At 39.7% G+C, this 26099-nt stretch overlaps 1 protein-coding gene across 1 annotated transcript in view; it reads right to left on the reverse strand.

The window, feature by feature from the left end:
• Positions 1 to 26099, reverse strand: part of eys (EGF-like photoreceptor maintenance factor) — a 218546-nt gene that overhangs the window by 110817 nt on the left and 81630 nt on the right. The window contains exons 25-27 of the mRNA XM_078176251.1: positions 10023 to 10119; positions 9425 to 9532; positions 7254 to 7399 (exon numbers count right to left, since the gene is read on the reverse strand). Coding sequence (XP_078032377.1) covers positions 7254 to 7399; positions 9425 to 9532; positions 10023 to 10119 — 351 coding nt within the window. The remainder of the gene's footprint in view (positions 1 to 7253; positions 7400 to 9424; positions 9533 to 10022; positions 10120 to 26099) is intronic.

Genomic DNA, 26099 nt, shown 5'->3' on the forward strand with positions numbered 1-26099 from the left:
CTGGTGGGTTTGGTGGTGGCAATCTGACTCTTAACAAAAAGGTCTTTCTCTGTAGGGATCCTTTCCACAATGTTGTCCGACACCTATAATAACAACCTGAGCCTGCTGGTGGCCAAAAAACACTTTTGGTGGATGTAAATTGAGGGTGCACAAATGCCCCAAGTGTTTACAGTACATTGCCTGTTTTTGCCTCTTCCAGCTGCAGCCCTTTCACTCAATACTGGATCAGTTTCACAAACTGTTGTCTCTATTTGTCACTTTGACACAAAAACATGGTAAACTAGGGTCCAGGTTGAAAAATACCTGTTCCCCTTTAAGTGGATTACAAACTAAGGTTAGTTTGAAATCTCTGCAAAATCACTAAAGAAAAACTTACATATGGAAAATATTACAAGTTAACAGTCTAAAAAAAAATATCAGTACAGTCCTTTAAGAGCAAAACACCATCTCCTAACAGCAGCAGTGTCCAGATGAAGCTGCCTCACCAGCATGACATGTTTTTACTCTCTGGTCTCTTCAGACCTTTGATATAAAGTGATCACAGACTGGCAGGGATGGTAAACAGGGGTACACTGTGTGTTAGTTAACTGGTACTGCGTTAAGAAATTTTGAGGTTTTTACCTCGAGTTACCTCCCTCTCACGCTGACAAAATACCTTGAATGTTTTTAACGAAAAGGATCTGCCATGAAAAAAAGAAATTCAAAGTGGCTTTAGCTTGTGTGTGGTGATTCTGTCTGACACTTTCACTTCATTAATTATCTGTATCCGGCTTCCACATGCATAGCAACTGAATCAAAGCGTGAAGCAGGAAGTTTCAACCAAGTTTTAAACCTTTTTTTTTCTTCATTTTTTTAAAATATCCAGTGAACTTACAGGATGGATAGGGCTTGTGTGGCTGATGATGGAATGAAGACAGTTTGTTAGATGCAGTACATAAACATAACGATGGATCTCTAGAGAAAGGAACAATGAGAAAGAAAGTCTACCTGCCAGGTATTTAAATGTTGAATCACTAATATCTAAACCAGAGCTGAAACGATTAGTTTTTTAATCAAATATTAAATCCTCAACAATTGAGATAAGTGATTCATTGGTTGAGTAATTTATTAAGCACAAATGCCGAACATTTACTATTTCCAGCTTTTCAAAGTTTCAATGATTTTGGATTCTTTGCATTTTAGTCTTTTGGTCAAATTACACAAGCAATTTGAAGATATGTGGCGGCACAGTGGTAGAATGGTTAGCGACCTGTCCTAGCAACCTGTTCAGGGTGTACCCTGCCTCCAAACACAGTGGTTGCCTCACAACAAAAGGGGTTCATGGTTCAAATCCCGGGGTGAGGAAGACTTGCATGTTCTCCCCGTGTCAGTGTGGGTTTTCTCTGGGTACTCCAGCTTCCTCCCACAGTCCAAAGACATGCAGGTTAATTGGTCTCTAAATTGGCCATAGGTGTGAATGTGAGTGTGAATGGTTGTCTGTCTCTATGTGTCAGCCCTGTGATAGTCTGGCAACCTGTCCAGGGTGTAGCTTGCCTCTTGCCAAGTGTCAGCTGGAATAGGCTCCAGGCCCCATGCGACCCCTAACAGGATAAGTGGTTATGGAAAATGAATGAATGAATCTGAAGACGTCACCTTTGGTGACCACTAACTGATTTATTTAGAAGTTGATCAACTAATGGATTAATGTATCCTGAAAATAATCAATAGTTGTTGCCCTAATCTAAATCGTTCATGGTTACAAATTGAATTTAAATTCATTAGAAACTAGTCAATGTTAATTAAAGTAATAATCCACTGTAGGGGACATGTAGCATAACAAAGTAGCAATAAATAGCTGATGCAAGTTTTTCATCTACAAAATTGACTGAAATAAATTTACTGAATATAAAATATTAATATTAAGATGCATGATATCTTTAAAAGGCCAGTTTACCCAAAGTTGCTCCAGACACAGTGTCCCAGTTCCTTCCTCCATGATACTGGAATGGAGGCAGAAGTCTTAGAGGTAGATCTCTCAAAACCTGGGCCAATAAAAGAAAAGCTACCTGCCTGTCTATGTACCACTAAAGCAATGTGTAATTTGTGTGAAATAAACCTTTAAAAACACCTCAACGAATGAATCAGAAAAACTCAGTAAAAAATGCACCAAGTTAATTACGTGATATATATACGACCCAAGCCCAATGACAGAGCCGCATGCTGCAACAATAGTCAATGTCTTTAAGAGGACTCAGTGAAGTGCAGCACTGAACTAATGGAAAGTGTGTCACACACTGTATGCGCTGTATATCCTTACAGCTGTGCCGACACAGTACCATGTCTATTAAGGCACAATCCTCCATACAGAGTGTACTGCACCAAATGTGCTGACTCAAAAAGAACACTTGAATTATCCTCTATATAACTTAAATCTTCACCGTCCATCAGCCACATTTAAGATAACTCCGAGGATTCAATAAGTAAGTCAGCTTTACTCAGAGAGTTGATGATAATCATTATTTATGCAGACCTCACAAAAATAGCAATGAGATCAGAGGAGAAGTGAAGGGGAGGGGAGAGTTCAAGCTGTGAAGGAAACACCAGATAACAGAGAGCGTCAAACTTAGTCTCCCTTATGCCAACAAATGAGAACACAAGTTGGGAAAACACACTGATGACTGTTTATAGTAGTTGAAATTATAGCAGGTACTGCTGCAGAGAGATTCACAGAAGTGACTCGTCTTGCTGAGGAATTAAAAATAAATAAAAGGTTTGAAGCAAATTCTAGGAACGGGCATTTTTGTGATGTTGTTTTTTTTTTTTTTAACTAAAGTGTTCAAAAAGATGATCTACCACCCCGGAAAATCTCAACTTCCAGGAATCCGGAGATGAAAAAAATTACGACTGACCCATCGTTAATCATTTGGTTAGCGTTTCATCTGTGGGCTGAGCTCGATGTAAACAAACATGGTGACAACGGGAGACAGAATTTATTTCTTCCCTCCCGTGTTTTATCATGAAAGAGAATAAATAAACCGTCTTTAGTGTACACAAAAAAATCACCATGTTCTCTCATCACAGAATGTAAAACAGCTCCTTTCTGGTGCCAAACTGATAACTTGCTTCATTTAGCAAAAAAAAAAAAAGGAGCTATACAGCAACTGGGAAATTCACAGTTTCTGGCTCCAGAGGTTAAAAACAATCCCTGAATTCGAATTAAAATGAGAAACTTGCAACAGGAAATGAATTATGGATATTGTGTAACGGAGGTGTGATGAGGGAAATGAAGCGATAAGTGAAAAAATCTCAATACACACACATTTTTTATGATACTGCTATATCAAATAATCCATAAACTGATGATAAAGATGCTCACATTATGTATTTTGATGTTTTTATTTAGATCAGAGGTCATTAAATGCTTTAGGTTCAGGGCTGGGATTTTACAGCCAATCGAAAACATTAAAAGCACTGAACTATGAATGAGATATGGGATTAAATACTAAATATTTAATGCTGCACACTGGTCATAAATATTCTTACACTTCTTGTACTTACTAATACGTAAGTACTAACTAACAGTAGCAAGAGGTGTCTCGTACTCCAGGTAATACAAATATTACATTCCATTATTCATTCACATTAAATGTACACCACGTCTCCAAAGCAATAGACATCTGCAGAGGATGGAAATAATGACCAAGTAGTCCTCATCAAGTTCGCCCGGCAAAACACCGAATTTACTGAAGCCTTAACAGCAAACAGCACAACGAGGCCCCGAACATCATCAGCCGACAATGTGCTGACGGAGGGAGCTGCAGCAATGTGCTGATTGCACTGTACCATCACTCAAGGGAACATGCTCCTTAATGATGGGTGAAGAAGAGAAAACAGAAGGTGACGAATCGTGTGCTTAAAGCGTGATTTATATAAACAAGATCACCCATTAATCATGTCACTGTAATGACTTCTGACCCCAGCGCAGCGCGAGGCGCCTATGTACAGTTAAATAATACATTATTGTGATTGCGGAGCCTTTTAGACAAAACATCCTAAATAATGATCAGACAGCTGAGATGTACTGCCAAGACCATCTTTTGGATACAGCTTGCTCTATAGTGTTTGTCAACAAGACACGTGGAGAACAAAAATGACACTAAAAATAAAGCAAAGTTATGATTATGTTAAAGCCATAACTAAAGGCCGTTATTGAACAAGTGATTCAATTTGACCTGACTGGCTAAGAAGTTAGGAAACTCTGGAGATAAAAAGCTGCTTTTTAATCTTAATGTCTGCGCTCTAAGTGGGTCATAGACACTTTTAGGAAGGTAAAAAATAATGATAAAAGCTGACAGAAGAGACAGAAGTTTGAATAGAACAATTTTCTGGCTTCTCGCTTCAATTATTCCTCCGAGCTCAAACATGTTACATGTAAAAAGGCTTAAAATTGTTCCACCCGTTTAGAAAAGAAAAGTAATGGAGTGCTGCAGGAATGAATCCTAAAAACCCGGATATGAGTGAGGATTTTTGCCTCATGTCAGAGTCAGTGGGTTTTTGGTTGGATGCCTGGAGTAAGGTCTGGGGTCACGAACTCAAGAGATTTTCACGTTTTGTTCCAGGACATAAAATGTCAGTAAATACCCGGCTGTGAATGTTGAAGCTTTTATGAGTTGTAGTTGCTAACTTGTGGCTAAAGGAGACTACAGAGGTTGTCGTGGACATTTTACAGCCTTGTTCCGTTTGCCACACTAGTCTGGCAATTGAATTAGCCAGGGGCGTAGCACTAAATTCTGGGTTCTATGCATTAGTAGCCTCTGTGGACCCCCACCCTTCCTGTTGTGATCCATGTCTCTCTAAACCACCTTTTCATTTTTTTTTTTACAAAGCCAATTTGCTCTCTTTCCCTTTCCTTTCTTTCTTTCTTTTTTTTTTTTTTTTTTGGAGCCCTGATTTCCCTATTTTGGGGAAAGACATAACGGTGTACGCTGTTCCTCCAGCAGCATCAGCGGTTGTTATTACCTGTTTTATTCTGTTTTATACTTGTGTACACATTAATATTTCTATATATTTGTGTGTCATTTTTTTTATTTTGTACAGCACTTATTCAACTGTGGTTGTTTTTAAATGTGCTATATGAGAGCATTTAATTTGATTTGATTGCAAACAAAACCAAACTTTACATTCCAGGCTTTTTCAGGGCCCCCAACCCATTGGCACCCTGGGTAACAAGTCCTACTTTACCCCCCATTTAGGATACACACATGGACATAGCCATGACCACTAGCTAGATCAGGTCACACTCAGAGAAAAGCCTTTTGTAGAAGAGGTTAGCGTGTAAAATCAAATTACAACTTGGAAGTTTAGTAGTGGGAACGCTCTTTAGCGTAAAGTTAGCTTTTTACCTCGGGTGTTTTAATTTACAGTGGCATGGTGGGGCAGTGGTTAGCATTGTCGCCTCACAGCAAAGGGTTCCTGGTTCTAATCCAGTGTGGGGGTTCGAACCCTTAGGTGAGAGAGCCCTTCTGTGTGGCGTTTTGCATGTTCATCCCGTGTCATCTTGGGATTTCTCTGGGTACTCCAGCTTCCTCCCACAGTTCAAAAACATGCAGGTTAATTGGTGACTCTAAATTGGCCATAAGTGTGAATGTGAGTGTGAATGGTTGTTTGTCTCTATGTGTCAGCCCTATGATAGCCTGGCGACCTGTCCAGGGTGGGATAGACTCCAGCCCCTTTGCGACCCCTAACAGGATAAGCAGTTACGGAAAATGAATGAATGAATGTTTTAATTAAATGCTTTAAAAATCATAAAAGTGGTGTTTATTTGTAAAGACAAAACTTGTAAGTATAAACTTTTGTTTGCTGCTGATCTTATTTTCTGCAGTAATTGAAAATCCAATGGAAAAATCCCATAGGCTTTCTGTCAAGGGAGCCATGGCGATGTTAACTTTTGGGCTGGCCTACAAAAAACATCATCCCTGCAGCACTCTATAGTATCTACAGCATCAACATAAAAAATATTTACTGTATCTAAAAACTTAAGATACAAATGCACTGACTCACTGACCAACAACCAACTACTAAGAAAAGCCATTATGATCAGCAATGCAGGTAGGAATGAAGTGTCATTATAGCTTAATCACGTCCATGAAAGTAAAGAGATACAGCACGAGACTGATTTATTAGTAAGCAGCTTCAACTGTTACAGTCAAAATTAATGTTGGCATTCGATATGCAAAAAAAAACAAAAAAAAAAACAACCCACCCCTCATCTTCCCTGATGGCTGAAGCAAATAATATGATAATACCATCAAGTGACACAACGAGTTACAGTCCTCCAGTGATAGAGGAGATGCCACATCATACCATCAAAGCAGAATAACATTTCAATCAATTGTAATCAGGCTGCACAAACATGATGTGATGAATCACCCTAAGATGGCAAATTTACTATGGGACTAGAATGAGAAAGAAGTCGCGCAGATCCACAGCAGCACCACAGACCAGTTTGTGTTTTTGTGGAAAGTTGCAGTGCTACATGCGTTACTAGAGCAAATATTTTGTATGAGTTCTAGTTGGTTTGAGCCGATCCAAAGTGTATCCTCTGGCCGCTCGCTCTCTTGGGGGACCCTGTTTCCTCAGATGAGCTTAGAGCAACAGAAAAAGTAATGACTTGTACTATGCTGTGCGTAGGCCTAATAATAAAAGCTGCTTCTGTGGGAATTGGGCCATGCGTGTCAGGTTCGGCTCTCCAGAGTAGCAATACCTCAGAGATTTCCCCCCCTCTCTCAACTGGGGAAGGATAAATTGATGATACAGTGTGGAAGACAAATGAAATTAATCTTCCCAGTACCTGACAGGAATCGGCTTTAGATAGTGCGCACACACATACACACACAGGGCGCTAAAATAGCTTGATATCCGTCTGAGTGGAAAATAAGACAAATGGATTGAAGTAAAACAACAATAGCGCTCTGAGACTAAAGAGGCTGATGAAACGAAATAAAGGCAACTAACAGACACTGAGATGTTTTCATAAGATAAAACAGGTGACGTGAATTTATCTCGTTAGCTTTTACTGAAAGGCAGGCACTGTATCTTGCAGAGGCAGGTGGGCTAATTAAAAGCAAGTATTGTGAAGCATTAATTTTTTTTTTTTTTCACACTAAGCCAGATCTGTGTCAGAGTTGCCTCAATAGTGTGCGGCCGCAGCAGCCGTGATAAGCTTTTTAGACTCTCATATTGATCTTCATGTCACCTGAGGGCAAAAGAGCTACCTGAGTATCCAGGGCGACAGACACACTTGAAGCCCCCAGGCGTGTTGATACAGATGCCCTCGTGTAGGCAAGGTGAAACTTCACACTCATTCACATCCAGGTCACACAGCGTTCCAAAATAACCAGGAGGGCAAACGCAGTGGAACCTAAGGAAGATGATAACACTCAATCATGAGGAAACACAGTGAAGACCAGAGCGTCGGACAGTAATTAAAACATACTTGTGTTTATATCCAACTAATAAGCATAATTTTTTTCTCCCAGTGAAAACAGCCACACTCTTACATTAGCAATTTTATTAAAGAAAAACACTGTGTGTGTCTTTCAAACCCACAAAGACAAACTAAAGTGCATATTAAGATCCATTTCTCATTCCCAAACTGACCGGCAGCTCTTTTTAAAAAAATGAAAAATAAATAACAATATGACAGCAATTAAGTTTCCCTGTGTGTACTTCATTTGAATTAAATTTGATGACTTATTACAACTGGGATGAGCTTCATCTGTCCAGTAATGCGGTTTACTCAATTCAAATCCCTCCCTGCAGCTGTCAGTGGGCCTAATATCCCCTGACCACACACCTTGGAGATGCTTATCCTGTCTCTAAGTGAGATAATAAGAAAACATGTAATTAGACACCTCTGTGCTAAAATCTAAAGTGCATCTTTTTGATTAGTTTATCATAATTTTTCATCAGTAGACCACTTAACATCTCACCGAATTTCGGTAATATGCTAAGTGGTATTTGTTATCCCACAACAGAACTGTGCTGCCTTTTTATATTCTTAATTTAATTTGACAATTTTAAAAAGACAACACCATGGTTGCAACGTCAGTGTACATTAGACCTGCTGGAGTCAATTGAAAGAAAAAAAAATTGCAAAATATTTTGACGATCATTTAATTATTTCAACTGTTTTCAAGTAAAAATTTCAAATGTAAGAATTTCCTGCTTCTCTTTGTCATTTATGATACTAAGTTAACATTTCCTTCATTTTTTCCCCTTAATTTTCTTGACATTTTTTGATTAAATGATTGATGAATTAATTGTGAAAATAATCAGCAGATTAACTGAAATAAAAATTTGTTCTGCCCTAGCATATAAGCAGAATTAAAATAACATCAAGGATAAGAAAAAGGCACAGGTCTTATTTCCAATGTGTCCTTGTTATAGTTGGATTTCGTAGAGGTGTGTGTGTGTGTGTGTGTGTGTGTGTTCTGTGAAGTACAGCATAGGCGGCATATATAAAGGAACAAAAAATATCAATATACATTAATTAGTGCTGCCTTATTAGGTGAACTGTAAAGGCTGGACTTACGTGAGGCGTCACTGTTAACAATTAACCCTGTCTTTGCTGTACTCTGTGACACCGCCTGGAACAGTGTGCTCGTGAGCTTCACATCAAGTTGCTAACATCAGTTAGTTCATATGTTTTTGCCTCTACCTTACTTACATAGACGAGAAAAAATAATCTGACTTTTACAGAGTCAAGCTAAAAGTATGTACCAAAAACAAAAAGACAGCGAGGGTTCAGCGAGTACACTGAAGAGCCTGATTCATCACCCCTGTACAGATGGACTTGTTCGGCTTGTTGGGTCAGGTAGACGGAGACAGCGGCGTGCACAGTGTTTGTGGTGGGCAGCAAGGTTAAAACACACCTGATGTGAACTCCCTGGACTGTGCAATCAGGGGGAGCGCTCTGAGCAGGGCCGGGTCACATGGGAGCGAAATCATGACGGGAGACAAACTGGAGACAAACCATTTAGGACTCAAATTGGCCCTGGGACTTCGCTACCCATCTGTCCGACTAAGCCTGGAAGCCCCGGGGCTCCCATTAAGCACAGCAGAGAGAAGCACCAGTGGAGTAAAGCCCAATCTAGATACATGATGTGTTCCTGCTGAATTCGCTCTCTGTCTTTGGAATAGCAGCTTATGTGTGTCAAGGATGAAGACAGGCTTGTTATATAAAGCGGAACACTTTGAAGAGGAGCAACCACAACCTCATGTGTTTTCTTTGGAGAATGCTTTTGCACATCCGCCTTTCAAAAACAAACGCAGGAAATTAATGCCGCCTGGCCTTTACTGATATGTGCATTTTTTAAAAAAGAGCACAATGAATAAAAGCTGAGGAGCAAAGTGGAAGCAAAGAAAGCGTTATATTCATACTTACTTGTTCACGAGGTCTTGACAAACGGCAGAGTTATGGCAAGGGTTAGAGGTGCACTCATTGATGTCTTCTTCACAGCGAAGGCCAGAAAATCCCATCTTACAATCACAGCTGGAAAGGGGAAATCATTAATATTGATATTTTGTCCCAGATGGAAAAAATAGAAGATCTGTTTCCTACTGGCACATGCACAGAGCAAAATAAATCAATTGAAATTTAATGATATTAATTACACATCATATTAAGGCTGATTGCACATACAGCACTGTGACATATGCATGGATTCTGACTGTTTAACTAAAGACCTGCATGACAGGAGCAATTAAGGCAGTTTTTTGTTAACAATTTGACCCCAATTCAACCTGAAATGGTACATTACTAATTCCATTAAAATACATTTTAAGAAAGGGCATGAGCTCAGAGCAAATCTATTAGTTCAGTGTATCAAAATCACTTGATAATAGCTTAGAACCTGAACAGGAATGAAGGTTACTGGTACTGATACTCTGGATTTACTAATGTTTAAAGTCCATCCCTGCAAAGCCTGACATTTCCTTGCCTCCTAAGAAACGGAAAGCTGGTTATGGATAACACTCTTTACCTGTAACTGTTGACCCGGTCCACACAGTCGCCCTGGTTTTGGCATGGATTTGAGCTACACTCATTGGTGTCAATTTCACACCAACTTCCTTCAAATCCTGAAAGATAGATGAGATGGTCATGGATCAGCAAGCCCCACTACATCCTGAAAAACGTCAGGGCCGATGATAACAAAGACCCCAGTGAATGCCATTTTAATGGAACTAGTAGCCCCTGTAGCATATCTCATCTTCCAGCTCTCAGCACTCACTGTTTCCCCTTTGAGAGTGTGTAAGTCTAATAATACTTTAGTGCCACAGACAGATTGGTCTGAGGGTTAGTGGTTTGGGGTTTGGGAGGTGTGTGGCTGTGTGAGCCACCGTGCATATATGTGTCTGTGTGTGAGAGAGAGGAAGCAGGCGAGTAGGGGGACATCTTGTTAAGTTAGGGTAAGAGGGAGAGGCTAAACCCAAGAGCTCTTTTGCCCCCGTTCATTAGGGGGTTGAGGGGCAGGATGGCTAAGCAGATCAGCATGGATGTTTTGTTGTACTTTTGAAGGCAGCCTGGGAGCCCGTAATGTTCTGCCTGTCGGAGGTATTCCTCCGATGCGTGGTCTGCTCCGTGAGATGGTTTTCTGCTGAACGAGTCAAACTAAAGTGACTTAGTTTTATGAGGTAAAAATAAATTAAATAATAATAAATCAACCCCTCCTGCACCAATATATCGAAGCAAATAACGTCCATAAACACCAGAATTTTATAAGCGACCAAAAACCTAATGGTGACGTTTAATCACCTCTGAATATAGAATAAAATTTGATATTGAATTTACAGCCCTCAAACATTTTATTTTGAAATTTACGTGGCATTAATTACCACATTTAAAATTCCAACAGTTAATTTGGCATCACTTTCTATGTAGCCCTGTGTATAATGTATTATAAACATACAAATAATGCATTATAACCTGCTTATAGTACTGTATAATTACAGTTATAAGCACTTATAAATATTCATAATGCTTTACTACAATAATAATAACCCACTACAGTGCATTTTATAATAACCTTTGAGGTAAATGATCATTATCACAATCGCTGGTCAATCAAGGACATTTTCTGCAAGGGTCATAGTGTATTATAATTGTCATTATTGTAATACATTATAATAATTCTATAATATATTATAATCTCATTATGATGTGCTAAACAAATAAATAAATGTAACTGTTTTGTGTGCTGTTCTTGCAAAGATTTAACAATCTATTTTTCACTTTACCGAAAGCAAACAATGACCTCATCTAGTGACTTATAACCACCTTGTTGTGTATTATATCTGCTTACATCTCAGGAATTTAAAATAACTTATGATCACATTATGATGCATAATAGACATGTGCATCATAGAAAGTTTTACCTTAAATGTACATATATTCAGAGGGAGATTCAAGTATGTAATAATCTATACGCCATCAAAAACTATATTTAAACTGCCAACATCAATTTAGTTCAATTTGGATCCAAAATCAACTCAAGTCAAAGATGTGACATTCAGACCCAAACATCCAGGACACCAAGGACGAGCAATCAAGCCTGGCTTATTGATTCTTTATGGCCATCATTTGCTTCCATACCATTGATTTTCAGCTTTCTGTGAGTGCCATTGCATTCGTCGGGGGGGTACAGTATGAGCAATGACACAGAGAAACCAGTCCCTGTCCAATTCTACGATTCTCTTTGAAAAACTCTGAGCTCAGACCTCCAAAGACTGTGTTGTCCCTGCAGAGTACCATCTGCCAAGCATAATTAAATGCAACACAAGCACGTAACAAAGGGTTAATAAAACTAGCTTATAATGAGCGTTAGTGCCGTTATTGTTTCCTTGTCTCATTATGTTACTCCCGCTGCTTCAAGTTAAGAGTTATATATCTTTGAAGTATAATGGGGTTTGGCTCGTGTAAGTATAAATTCTCAGCTGAGAGAAGTACTTGAATTAACAAGGATGAGGTTCATTATTATGTTTGAGACGAGCATATGTTTAATCTTGCAAATGTGGAAATGTGAAACCCAGGGAGGTGAAGAAATGTTTCCTATTACATTACATTATATATTTTAAAGAAACATTGCTGCACCAGTATGAATGCATATGGACCTTTAAACGAGTGATTACTATATATATTTGTCATTCTTCTCCTGCACTGTATGTGATGATACATACATCAGGGGGTAATGCCCTGTACTGTTCTGTAATGGCAACAATGCTTTTGTAATTTCACTGCTTTCAGACTCTACTGTAGGCAACAGATGGCAGGCAATTATATAGATCATACGTTTGTGAGGGCAGATTGATGCAGCCATTGTTAGCCATTATTTGTGGTTTGCTATTCAGTCAGATGAAGGTCAGAGGTATCGATTGTCAAGTGTTGAATAAAAAATGGCTTATCAACTGGATGGCGCTCTCCAAGCTACTCTCACTGTGCATTTCTAATCAGCTGAATAAAGAGTTTCATATCATTATGTTTAAAATCAAACAACTCCAATAGAACTAGCGGGACGCTAATGAAAATAAAAGGTATGACAGCGTCACTGACGCAGGTCCGTGCATCTTGGGACGTAAGAATGAGAGGGAATCCATGAGACCACAGAGAGCACAGAGCATCTGGTGAATTATGGGACAGCACAGGTTTCCCAAGCTGGTCTGTCAGTCAAAGCAATGGTGGAGCACCTTGGGGACTATTTCGAATGTCAGCGCAATGTAATGCATCTTCTGCCACTGAGCACTGACTGGAGGCTTCTCTTTGACAGAGTACAGAGAGGGATACCCAAGGCGTGTGCGTACGTAGTCATTCCATCATCTGGCTGGAGCTACAGTATGTGATCACTGCTCCTGCCAGCGAATGTCTCCGAGGAGAAGAAATTGTGGGTAATCCCCAGTGGATAGCGAACTAACTTTGATGGACGTTTCAATTGAAATATGACTGATGTCTTCATTTTAAGAGCGTGAATTTGGTCCGGACTGCTACATTTGTGACTATAGTCTTCTTATCAAAGTTGCTGTCAGTCTGATGTAAAAACTTCTCAGAGGGGGTTCATTTAACATGATATTACCCGCCGCTTGTGCAATATAGATTATGGTCTTTGTCTGTGGTGTCATCAGAGGGCTGTCAGACAGTACATCAAATATCAGAGATCACTGTTCGCTTAATCTGTATATGACTTTCATGCTGAAACCAAAACACATCATCAGTACAAGTTTTTTGTCAGTTGAGCTGTGTTGAGGTCTGGCCCTCCAAGTTTGAAATTTCAGTCTTAGTATGTTGTGACCAATTTGTGTAATGTTTTGTTTCCAGCTGCCCCCTAATAGTTGGCCAAACGTTAGTCGATGAGAAAGGCCATTAATCGGCATCGGGAATTTAATTTGAAAGGACAGACACAGGAAGTGGCCACGCTCAGCAGGAATCACGTTAATGTACAGGGCTGGTACCTGCAGCTATTCCACAGGCTCGTTAATAACATGTCGGGCAGGAAATCCAAAGTGTGGGATCATTTTGAGAAGGTGAAGGACGAACCCAAGCAGATATGTAAACTCTGCAGGCAAACAACAGTGTCATTAACAGGCAGCTCGCTCAGTGTGTGACGTGCACTTGTAGATAAAATATAGGCCTACATTAATGAAGGTTCATTAGTACAGTTTTGTATTTCTCTGTAATGTAGCACAGTGTTAACAATGTTACTGATACTATTCTTTCTCACACCTTCAACTTGACTAATGGCCCTAAATGACGGCTACTGGTCGGAAAATTCTTAGTTGGGGGCAGCCATTGTCATGAGAAACAGTCCACCCATGACACAAGCTATATCATCTCTTTGGCCATATTTTGCATTATTTGGTAAAAATATGTCTATTTATGCAACAAACTGAGCATGATTGGACAGTGGAGTAGTGAATTTTGCTTCAAGGATGGCATGTTGTTTGATGTTTTGATGAAAGACGACTACTGGTTGAATAGAAAATTCTTAGGCAGGGGCAGCCCTAGTTTTGTTTTTATTTTATGACACAACACAACATGCAGCATTCTTCCAACATTCATCCAAACTGGACCATGGAGTTCTGTGATATAAGGCTGAGATGAAATGAGATGAGAGGCAGAATCTAATAATAAAACCTTTAGGGCTGATGATGGTTTACAGATGATGAATTAATGGTATGAGCATTGTAAATATCATTGGTTATACTCGTGCGTAATAGCAGCTAAAATAGTACTAATTCTTGCATGCAATGCATTACCATCAAAAACAGGCACAGATTGCCATGACATTTAGTGAGCACAACCAAGGTCAAGTTGGGTTGAACTGGTCATGAGCTGTCATCTTTTCCCACACACACAGGAAAAAAACCTGGCACCAAGGCCAGGGGCCCCTTCCCTAACTCCTAATCCTGTACTTCCAACGCCCTTGCTTGGACCACACCTATATTTGAACTCATCGACCTTAACTGTAATATCAACTAACAACCTGTAAAGATTCATGACTGCTTCTTACCCGTTTGTAATACTATCACTGCAACAAAATCTGTCCACAGAGAGACAGAGACAGACAGACAGATGAAAACATGGCAGAGTACTCAAAACTGTTTCTGTGGTAATTCCTGTGACAATAGACGTCTCCAGGAGCACATACATATATTACACACACAAACACACACAACCATGTGTCATGTTGTTAAGGCTGGTAAAAATGAACACAGCAACCTAAAGAGATTTCATATCAGTAATAGCCTTGTTTCGAGGTCCCCATGTGGCCTGTCAGCAAACACACTATGCTGCTGTCTTGAGCAAGAACATCCCTCTGATACAATTAATGATACTCTTAAGACCAACATTAGAGCACTGTGTGTGCTTACCATGATTTTTTTTGTTGACAAGAAAAATGTGCCAACACTGTGGCAGTCTGCATTCACACAGAAAACAAAAGCGAAATGAGAGAGTGTGGCCACACTGATCCATCACTGCACAGAGACCAATCTGATGGAGCGTCACTGTACATCTTGGTTTGTGTAGTTTTTGTTTTGTTTTGTGTAGAAATCTTTGGGATGAAAAGATAACTATGTAATATAGCTGTCAGTTCCAAAACATTCATCGACTCTAGAACTTTCTTCCTCTTTAAAAAGAGACACATCTGGCACAGGCAGACACATCATCAATCCTGCGCAACAAACAATAAACAACTAAATTTAGGCAATTAAAAATAAATATAAATGGGCAGGCAAAACAGATATCAAATTAGTCATCATAGCTGTGTTTCTCATAATCATAGGGTGCAGCATGCCTGTGAGTCCTTCACATGCGCTGACCAAAAAACTGGGTTACTTGAATAAGTGGGTTAAGAATAGAAACCTCTTTGCATGTAAACACGAGCCACTGCAGCCAATTTACCCCACTGCTACACACCTGGACCACCTCCTCAGTACTGCTAATGAAGGCACAAAATGATTAAACACTGAGTTTATTCAAAATTTGTTCACAGTACAGCTGTTGAAGACCAGAGCCTATTTTTATACGTTATGTAGAAGTGTAGCCACTAACCTCTTTCTCACAGTGGTGTGCGAGTACTTAACCACAGCTACTCTCTGGTTTAAACAACACTCATAGTAAACCCCTGACATTGTTATCTCCCACTGCTGTCTACTGCTAAAAGCACAAATGTCATAAAAGCAGATATCTGCTGAATATTTAAAGAAGAGCCGTGTGCAACAGCCTGGGTGCAGGTGTGTTGTCTTGGAGGTCTGCACTAAAGAAAGCCACCTCCATTAAATGACCTCAAATAATGGAAATACATGAGTTGGCTCCAATTGTGTGCTTCTATTGTATAATCTGCAGCTCTTCAATTACAAACTATGCTCCACAACTATGCTGTGAAATTTAAGGCTACTACATATGCACTCACCAGCTACTTTATTAGGTACACCAGTTCAACTGCTCCTTAACGCAAATAGCTAATCAGCCAATCACGTGGCAGCAACTCAATGCATTAAGGCATGTAGACATGGTCAAGACGAGCTGCTGAAGTACAAGATGAGCATCCAAATGGGGAAGAAAGGTGGTTTAATTGACTCTAAATACTGATCTACTGCGATTTTCACACACAACCATCTCTAGGGTTTACAGAGGATGGTCCGATAAAAAGAAAATCTCCAGTGAGCTGCAGTTCTCTGGGTGAAAATGCCTTGTTGATGCCAGAGGTCAGAGGAGAATGGCCAGACTGGTTCAAGATGATAGAAAGGCAACAGTAACTCAAATAACCACTCGTTACAACCAAGGTATGCAGAAGACCATCTCTGAACGGACAACACGTCCAACCTTGAAGCAGATGGGCTACAGCAGCAGAAGACCACACCAGGTGCCACTCCTGTCAGCAAACAACAGGAAACTGAAGCTACAATTTGCATGGGTTTACCAAAGTTGGACAATAGAAGATTAGAAAAACATTGCCTGGTCTGATGAGTCTCAATTTCTGCTGAGACATTCAGATGGTAGGGTCAGAATTTGGCATAGGCATTTCTGAGGGCAATAGAGGGTCCAACGCGGTACTAGCAAGGTGTACCTAATAAAGTGGCTGGTTCTTGTATAAAAAAATCCAAATTAAATGGCAATTTGCAATGAAAAGGGTTGCAAGTACTGCTGATCTCACTGGGAATCAACACTCTGCGCCTCTATGCAGCTTTCTGCTCTTTGCTTTGGTTCAAAGTTTATCACTACAAACTGCACTAAAATAATGGACGTAGCCACATCGACATCAGCCATTGGTTTCGACACCTCAAGTTTGGAAATTTTGGAGCCAGAAGTGACCATATTTGGACAAGAGGGTGGAGGTGGAGACATCCTGTCACTCAACATGACCACGCCCTTAAGTATGCATAATTTTAAGCATTAATAGAAATTTAACTGTGTAAGTTATATCAAAATTCACCCCTGTACAGTTGTCAGGAACGGGGAAACTTGCAATAGAGACCAAAACCATTTTTGTACCAGGCTGTAAACATGTTCATTGCTGCTGCAAAGTTGGGAGTCTGTGGGGATTGACTCTGTTTTGGAGGCAGCCTCAAGTGGCCATGAGAGGAACTGCAGTTCTTGGCACTTCCACATTGACTAGCACCCTGGAGATTGGAGATCGGTTATTATCAAGTCTATTCCACGACACCTAAAGGCTAAGATTTTCTTTCAGCAGTTATCAGAACAAACCAGGACTAAAATAAGAGCAAACAGTGGGCTTTCCTTTGACACGTGACAGAAAAGAAGACTCCCAAAGAAGATGTCTATGTTGCTCCTCTGCTACTGGATATGTTACGAATAATTACATTATGAAACAATCACATGAACGTAATGTTATTACAGAATTATGAATTGTTGAGTCTTCTCTGCCTGTCTAGGACAAAAGCAGCTCAATGCCCCCTTGGCTATCTACTATAATTTAACATTTCAACAAAAATGAGATTGTAATGTTTCTTTATCATCATTCAAATAATAAATATTGGCTATCTTTACGGGCATAGTCTCCACTGGGAAATGTATGGAACACGATTTTGCCTTTTTTCAAAATTCCAGGTTACTTCGAATTAAATTTTAAGTAATTCACAGCACCTCTCTCTCAACTGTGTCCTCTACCGCCCAGCTGTCATAATCTAAATGAAAGAGTACTCTGACTTGACTCAAATGCAGATGCACTCATCTAGGTCGCCTTCGGCTGTTATCCTGCGCTTACAGCAATAAGCTTCATGAGCTGTAGCAGCACTTTGGTGACTGTTTTTGTACTCTGAGTTTTGCCTCTCAGGCTACACGCGGGGTGTCTTTAGCCATCTTTCTGGGGCTCCACATAGCCTGAGAGCTTTGCAAACAGCAGACACCAAAAAGTGATGGAAGAGTAAATAAATAAACACACAAAAAAAAGACTTTGAGGTATGTTTTGATTCATGTGTGTATCATGACATATTCCTAAAAAGACAAACATGGTTGAACATAAACAAGTTAAGGAAATAAATCATATCTGGTAAATAAAAAATGTCAGATCCCCATAACTGACACTGTACACTCACACACAGCAGACTCCTTGACTTTATTGTGTCCTCCAACATCTGAAACTAAACCTCTGCCTTTAGCTATGCTACATAAAAATGACTTTATTCTTTGAGCACAGTGGCCAGTCTCCGCAGGTTTATATCGAGACCATTAGGGTATTTTTACCTGCTATGAGGCATTCAGGGGTTAAACACCAATATGTTAGAAGGAACTAATGACTAAGAATTTTTATAAAGGGAAAACCGCTGGTACCACTATGAGCTCATTGATGCTTTTTTCTCCCCCTTTTTTTTGATGCAGCTGTTGTTCAGGCTGGAAACAGACTTCTCAAAGCTGAAATGGAAGAAAAGAACCACCTTTTGCCCTCAGCAATGGAATATCACTAGCAAGCTGAGACCTTTGCTCACTGAAGGGGCACGCCCTCGTACTGAGACTGAACACCTGCTACATTTCAATATTTTGTCGCCTCTCTGTGTGCCTTCACTTTCATAATATTAGACTGTTATTCTTTGAGAGAGATTCCTCTGAAATATGTTTGATCTCAGTAATTGTTCTATGGGGAGAAACGTTTACTGTGGAGGCCTAGTGTCACCGTATATTGGTTTAGTTAGCCTAATAATGAGTTATGAGTCAAAATACAACACATTTTTAAGTCTCAGTTACATGTCACCTCTACAGTATATTCTATATGCTACTGCCATCACAGCCATGATGCTCCTGTATAGAGATTTTTTAATCTCAGAGTTGAACTTTCCTCCTTAAATTTCTATGGTTATGAAGTATACTATGAATTAATAGTAATCTGGACATTAAATATGGGTTCCAGGACATACACCGACATGTTTAGAAAGCATAACAATAATAACTTTAAAGGTATACTATGTGGGGTTTTCCTAGCATAATTTATACAATGTAATATGCCATAGGCTTGTGCTAAAAACATTAGCATGTTGTATTTGTGGGGAAAATGTGTCCAGATAAAGGCAAGAGACAAGAGAACGTGCATTGCAAATTGCAGTAAAGGCACTATTTAAGATGTATATTCTGAATATGCAGTGTACATGTCCAAAAAATTGGTGTATCCCACGTCTTAATTGGAAAATGCCACATTTAGAACACGGCAAGATGCTATGTGACCCACATTAAAATTCCGAATATTTTATATTCGGAATAATATTGAGATATCTGTATGCATGTAAATGTACCTGTTGTTCACAAACAGCAACCAACAATTCCTGCATAGTATACCTTCAATCTATAACACCACACCATAAAACACAAAATACACTAAGTTCAGGTGAATTGAGGTATGCGTTTAGTAATGTAAGCCCAAAATTGGAAATGCATTACATTCTATATCACTTTACTGCCACATGAAAAAAGGGTCAGTGATATTCACATACATCTGCCAGGGCAGCTGGTTTATAAATTGAAACACATCCACTATAAGTCATATTGCCTACTTCCTCTATAAAAAAGAATAATCACTTAAAATGCTTGCAGCGAGGGCAGACTTTTCCCAACACATCTTTGGCAACAAATATTCTCAACACATCTTTTTCAATATCATATTAGGTATGTGTCAGTTCTCATGTTGGCACAGCTTCACAGTAGCTCATTAACCAACTGTCTGGTAGGACACAATCTCAATCTTGTGGAAGGTGAAGGCTAGTGTAGCATGCCATGCAAATAAAGGGGTTTGTTCTCCATCTGGCCAGGAACACCTCTGGGGATATTCTGAGCCATGGAGACCAAATGGTTTTTGCATGTAAAGGGACCACACAATGCTTCTGAATTAATTCACTATACTGCAAGAATCATATTTCTCCACTCCAGAGGCAAGCCGATTGTCCCCTTGTCAAGTAGCTCACTTTTACCACTGAAATATACCAACGTGTCAGTCGAAACTAAATGAAAAGGTGGTAATGGGCATTCTAATACAGAGGGAAATAATGTAGTATATTATGAGGTCTTTTATAAATCTAAAACATTAAGTGCTGCAGTCATATAGCGTTCCTTCCATTATGTAAATGCAACAATGTGAGACATTGCTACTTTAAGTCATGATTACCATTTTAAAGAACCTTTGAATAACTAAAAGATTTGGAGAAGTGCCATTCATACATTTAGTTATTGTTTTTCTGCAGATGAAAGTATTTACCAATCCTTATTAATCTAATTAAACTAATCTTGAAAAGCCCAAATCTGAGCCATTAATATAATCAAAAGGTAATATTAAAGAATGTTTTGACATGTCGTCTGTGCATATCAACTCAACTGAATTATTAACCATTTTTGAACTAAAACCCCACAGCAGTACGAATAATAGCATGGCATTTTATTTGCAGTTTTTCCATAAATAAATGGAAGGCTGAAGCCGCAGTTTTCTAGCATTTTGTTGCACTGAATTATGGATCTCTTGGATTGACTTTGGTGTTTCCATTTCTAGTATTAGCTTTAGTTGAAATAGTTCAAATCTGTCACTGACTGGTTGTAAACTGTAAACACATTATGAGTCAGTGATGTTGCCTAAGTAGATAAACTCTGGTCAAAAACAGCCTTAGATTTGCAGATTTTCAGCACTTCTTTTTCCATTACAATGAAAGAAAAATATGATTTTACCTGCCAAGCAGCTTGAATGTTCTGAATTGAATTAAAAGAAAAAGCCTGTAATTATTTCTTTGCCTAAGTAGATGAATCCTAGACAGGCTGAAAGGCAGCATTTGCAAGAAAGGATTTTATCCCAGGATGCTGCAGTCTGAGAGAGCAAACTGAGCAAGGACACCCACGCCTACAGTACAGACTGTGTACAGGACTCAGAGTGTGTTGTAACTCTTCCCTGTACCGTAATCTGTGGTGAGTGATGCTGTGCGTGTTTGTTTCATTTGTTGTGGTTGTCGGCCGGTAACCCTCACCCCAACCTCTACCCTAACTCCCCCATTTTCAGGTTGCTCTTCTATCAGGTTTGGCACTCCCTGCTGAGGCTCCTCATTAAGAGGAAAGTGGAACATCTGTGCTGGTCAGGCAAGATGACTTAGGCCTCCTGGCCAGAGCCTCAGCAGAGAGCCGCTGCTAGGAAGAACAAAAACCTCCTACAGGAGCCCTCGACAATCAAGAGAGGATAACTGCTTTCCTTATATTTTCTTTTAAGACAATTCTTTCAGCTGGCTCTGGTTTTATTCTGGCCTCCAGGTTCTCACAGTATACCTTTGTAGACAAAACTCATTTCCATTGTGGCTGTGTTTTACAAATCCCTTTAATGCTACTCCCAGTAGGCACCTCCTAATGGCTGCCTTTTAGTTCCTGTTGAACTGACGCACACTAAAGTTGCCACATCACCCTTTTTGTGGGACTGATATAGTCTAGTGAAGTGTCTTGGGGAAACTATGACCGAACACTTAGCTTTAGAACACATTCAGACAGCAGGTTTGAGAAATGATCATTAAACCCACTGTGAAACTTCTTATCTTAAATAAACGACTCCTGTCAACTGCCATCAGATATTGTGAGACGACCGACGACTAGCAATGAAAAGTTTCAGTGACCATCCACTAACAGTATTACTGTTGTCTCATGTGTATCTTCACATAAGGTACCAGCGCCTCTTCAAATAATATATTTATATCAAATAATACGTTGTGATATGCTGAGTATTGCGATAAAATATACTGCGATTTATTACCTTTATTCAACTGTAAATCATGTACCCAAAGGAAAACCTCTGTTTTATCTAATAAAGTAACATTTTCAGTTTGTTCATCTGACTTCAACCTTCTTTTTTTTTTGGCAGCAAAATGCACCTAGTAGACAAAAAAGGCAACATATTATATTATTTTAGTAGGCTACCTTAAGTTTAATATGTATTTGCAATATTAATAATTTATATAATAAAAATTGATACTTGGCACTGTGTGACAATATGATATTGACAGACAAAAATAGCGCAATACTAGGCTGTATCAGTCCAGTGGTGCGTGCATGTAAATGAATGTGAGTCCCTGTGTATTTCCCATGGTCTAACTAATTGCTACTGCTCTGCACTGCCCTCATATGGAGGTTACAGGTGGTTACTGCTAATAACGGTGACAACATCACTGCAAAAACGCTGCATCCACCTTCCATTCCCTAATGCAGGTGAACACTGTTATCTTTGCCAAACTGTTGCTGTTGAGCTGTTAGCACTGTTCGCACCATTAGCGACTTGCTGCCAGCTCAGCAACCTCCATGTTGAGAACCATGTGCAGACAATCCCGGCTCAAACTCTGAATCATAGATATGCTCTGAATGTTGTACAGCGTAGAGGTAGACCAATTCATCTGTTTGGCCGATTAATCGGAGCTGATGGGACATTATGTAGACTATCAATAATGGCAGAACGGGGCTGTAATAGTAGCCGATAATAACCTCCACTTGTCACGCGGGTACGGCCATAAGACCTTTGCACGGAGTACCCCACATGCACAAGGTAATGGGGCATAATAAGGCTGCTGGTTATAGAATAGCATAATGTGGTTTCTCTGTTTTGCTAGCAAGTATGGTCGGAATAATTTCGCTAGAATTAAGTAGCAGGCCTAGCACTAGCAATGTGTGTGAAATTAATGTCTAATAATCTAAACAACTATTAACTCATTATTACTTCAAGACTTGGAGGGGCCGGCACTCAGTGCGCCCCAGCCATAAATGCACAACAAACTTTCAATCTCATTTTTCACCGCACATCAGATATAGTTTTCTCAGCAAGCGATTATACCCACATTTTTCTGGTGATATAGAATGTAAATGTCCCGGGAACAGCTGATTCTTGATCATTTTCTCCCCACAATATTTGTCTCTCCAAAGCTGTTCTGTGATTATATGCTTTGCTTGATTTTACAGTTTCAATGCTGTTCTTACACTGTTCAAGTGCAGTCGGGGAATAAAGTCATAGGAAAATGAGGGGGTAGGTGTTATCGGCCAATAAATCGGCTATCCGCTTTTTCCTGCTCCAAACTATCCTTACTATATCAGCCATTAAAAATCCACAATCGGTCGACCTCTAGTACAGAGCTACACTAAATAAGCTGAGATGTACGGAGCAGGAAATTTTACAATTCAAAAATTAGCTCATCAGTGCTAGTAGTTGGACAAACTATCTTATCATTTCTATTCCACAATTTCTTGCTATTTGTCAGCTGACATTTACAGTGATAATATAAATTGCTGACCCACTGTCCTCCTTGACATACCTTGTTTAAACACCTAATTGTTTAAATGATCCAATGTCATTGTGTCAAAAATTGTGAAACAGCGAGAAGCACCAGCTTCACGCCTCAACTGTGGTTCAATAACAGCTCTAGCTGAAAAATACACCCCATGTCTAGACAACTGATGTATTCCATAATACAGCCTCGTTAACAGCACAAACCTTCATGTCTACCCTGAGGCATGTTCTAGCATGGTGCAGCTGCCACGATTTCCAACTGTGTCCATATATACAGTAAGAGCACACACTGTCTGAATCTGTACACGAACCATGTGGCTCAACTCGGCTGCAGATGAAATGTGAGCCATGTGTCATTTGGGCTGTGCATGAACTGCTAAAATGTTTTCATTTCATTACTCAAGATTCAGTATCTAAAGGCAAATAACAGGAATTTTAATGCATTTTTGTGGTGCACATGAGCTTGTTAAAAGTATTTACTGCTGCCATACTGTATTTTGTGCCAATTATACAACCGAGGTCCCTGACTTAGATGTGTGCCATTTTATTTCATATAAACTCATCAAATCCCATCTCCTTAATTCAGTTCATTTCCATACCCTGCACTCCTACCACACACCATGCAAATAAGCACAGCTAAAAGCCGTGGACTAAATGGCTAATTGGTGACGATTTTATTACAAGTTAACCTTGATGATGTTTACTGTGCGGTGTCCATCTCAAGTGTGCGGGATGAGATTTGCCTATGGCAGTCAATCTGGCAGACATAGGCAGACAGATTCCAATTTAATTAGGCCTGGGAATAATGTGAAGCCTACACAATTTCCTTGACAAATAACCTACACTCAATGGTAAATAACAGGTCTGTAAAATTGTTGTACTGGGATCAAGCACGGGTCGTATAACAGCACTGTGTTTGTTCGGTAGTAGCTATGTAGGATGGATTTATGGTGAATAATAATGGAGTAGTGAGTCACAATGCTTGTGTGAAGTGAAGACGACCAAGCCCACGCAAAGCTCTTGGTGTAATGTATGCAGCCACCACCTAATTTCCTATTCCTCTCCAAGGAAGCCTTCTGAAACTAACCCAGTCGCTCTATTTATATCTGGCAACATCTTTTCATCTCAGCGCTGATAGAGCCATTAGGTACAGCACAACCCTATAGCATCTTCACCTGCACACTGGTAAGTTTGAATGTTAAAACACTTTATCATTTATAATTCCTCAGCTATCTGAAGGCTTACTGATAAACCTCCAAACAGGTCATTTTGACAAAGAACAGTCATTTTCACTGCTTCTTGGCTGATGTGTTGCCTTTTTTATAAAACTGACAGAGCCTTTGAGTTGAACATGAAATAGACATTCATGTGTTGAATTTCAGATGTGCGTGTGTGTGTGTGTGTACTCAGCTCTCAGAGGATGTGTATATCTTAGCCATTGCTGAATGTGTGTGAGGGAGTACGACCAGTATGCTTTACATGCACATGCTGATTACTTTAAATATCTAGCTTTAAGCTTTTACATCTAAGTTCCTCTTTAGTAGCACATGTCCATCAAACACTTTCGGTAATGTAACCATATGACTGGCACAGAACCTGCGCGGACGTGTGCCTAAACCTGAAACACTGTTTAGCGTTTCCACTGCAGGCAGTACTCCTACATGTATGCAGGGTTGTTATCAGATTGTAATTGCCGCGTCACTGCTTCGTCTAGCTTTCCTTATCATGAGCAATGCAGAGAATTGTCTTCACCTCGTTATCGTCCATGGAATGAGGTTGCACACTGACATTTTTAGAACAAACAAGAACAGACTGGAGTGTTTAGAGTCTCTGTCGCAACTGATAGGATATTTTATAGTAGCGGTTTTGTGCATTGATTCCTTGTCGAGCAGGACTGACGATTCTTTTTTGACTAATCAACAGCATGTAAATATTTCTAGCTCCAACCTTTTAGTATCTGATCAGTACCCTTAACAGAGGAGTGACGAAAAGCGCTATGGAATGGTTCTATTGGTGCCATCCACAACTTTTCACAATGCAAACATTGTTGAAACGCAAAAATAATCATAATGCTTAACGAACTGAACTGAACTGAACTGAACTGAACTGAACCGAACCTGGCAGCTTGGTGGAAACGAGGCTAATGCTCATCCACTGTGGTTTCCTTCTTCTGTGTGAGATCATGTCTGCTGCAATGGATAAGAGCTCATTGAGGCTGCAAATGTAAATCAACAATCACAATCAGGGCTGCCCCCAAATAATCAAGTTAATGTTAGCCAACTAGAAGGGTCATTAGTTGGCAAGATTTCATTGGTTGCTTAGTCTCAGAAAAAAAAAAGAAAAAAACATGAAACTCTATTAGGAGCCACGTTTCGTCAAAACAAATCAAAACCTATTTGACTGGACCATGTGGGAATTTAATTTGAAAGGACAGACACAGGAAGTGGCCATGCTCAGCAGTCAGACAGGAGTCACGTTAATTTACACAGGCTAGTTAATAACATGTCGGGCAGGAAATCCAAAGTTTGGGATCATTTTGAGAAGGTGATGGACGAACCCAAGGTGATATGTAAACTCATCTTCATTGGTCGACTACAAACATGACATATCATCTGAAACATGGAAGTAGCTACATGCCCATTAGCCACTTAGCACAATCATTACTGCTTTGCCGACAGCGTCATTAACAGGCGGCTCGCTCAGTGTGTGACGTGCACTTGTAGATTAAATATAGGCCTATATTAATGAAGGTTCATTAGTACGGTTTTGTATTTCTCTGTAATGTAGCACAGTGTTAACAATGTTACTGATACTATTCTTTCTCAC

Source organism: Epinephelus lanceolatus, chromosome 17 (genome assembly GCF_041903045.1).
Source record: "Epinephelus lanceolatus isolate andai-2023 chromosome 17, ASM4190304v1, whole genome shotgun sequence".
Classification (NCBI taxonomy): domain Eukaryota; kingdom Metazoa; phylum Chordata; class Actinopteri; order Perciformes; family Serranidae; genus Epinephelus; species Epinephelus lanceolatus.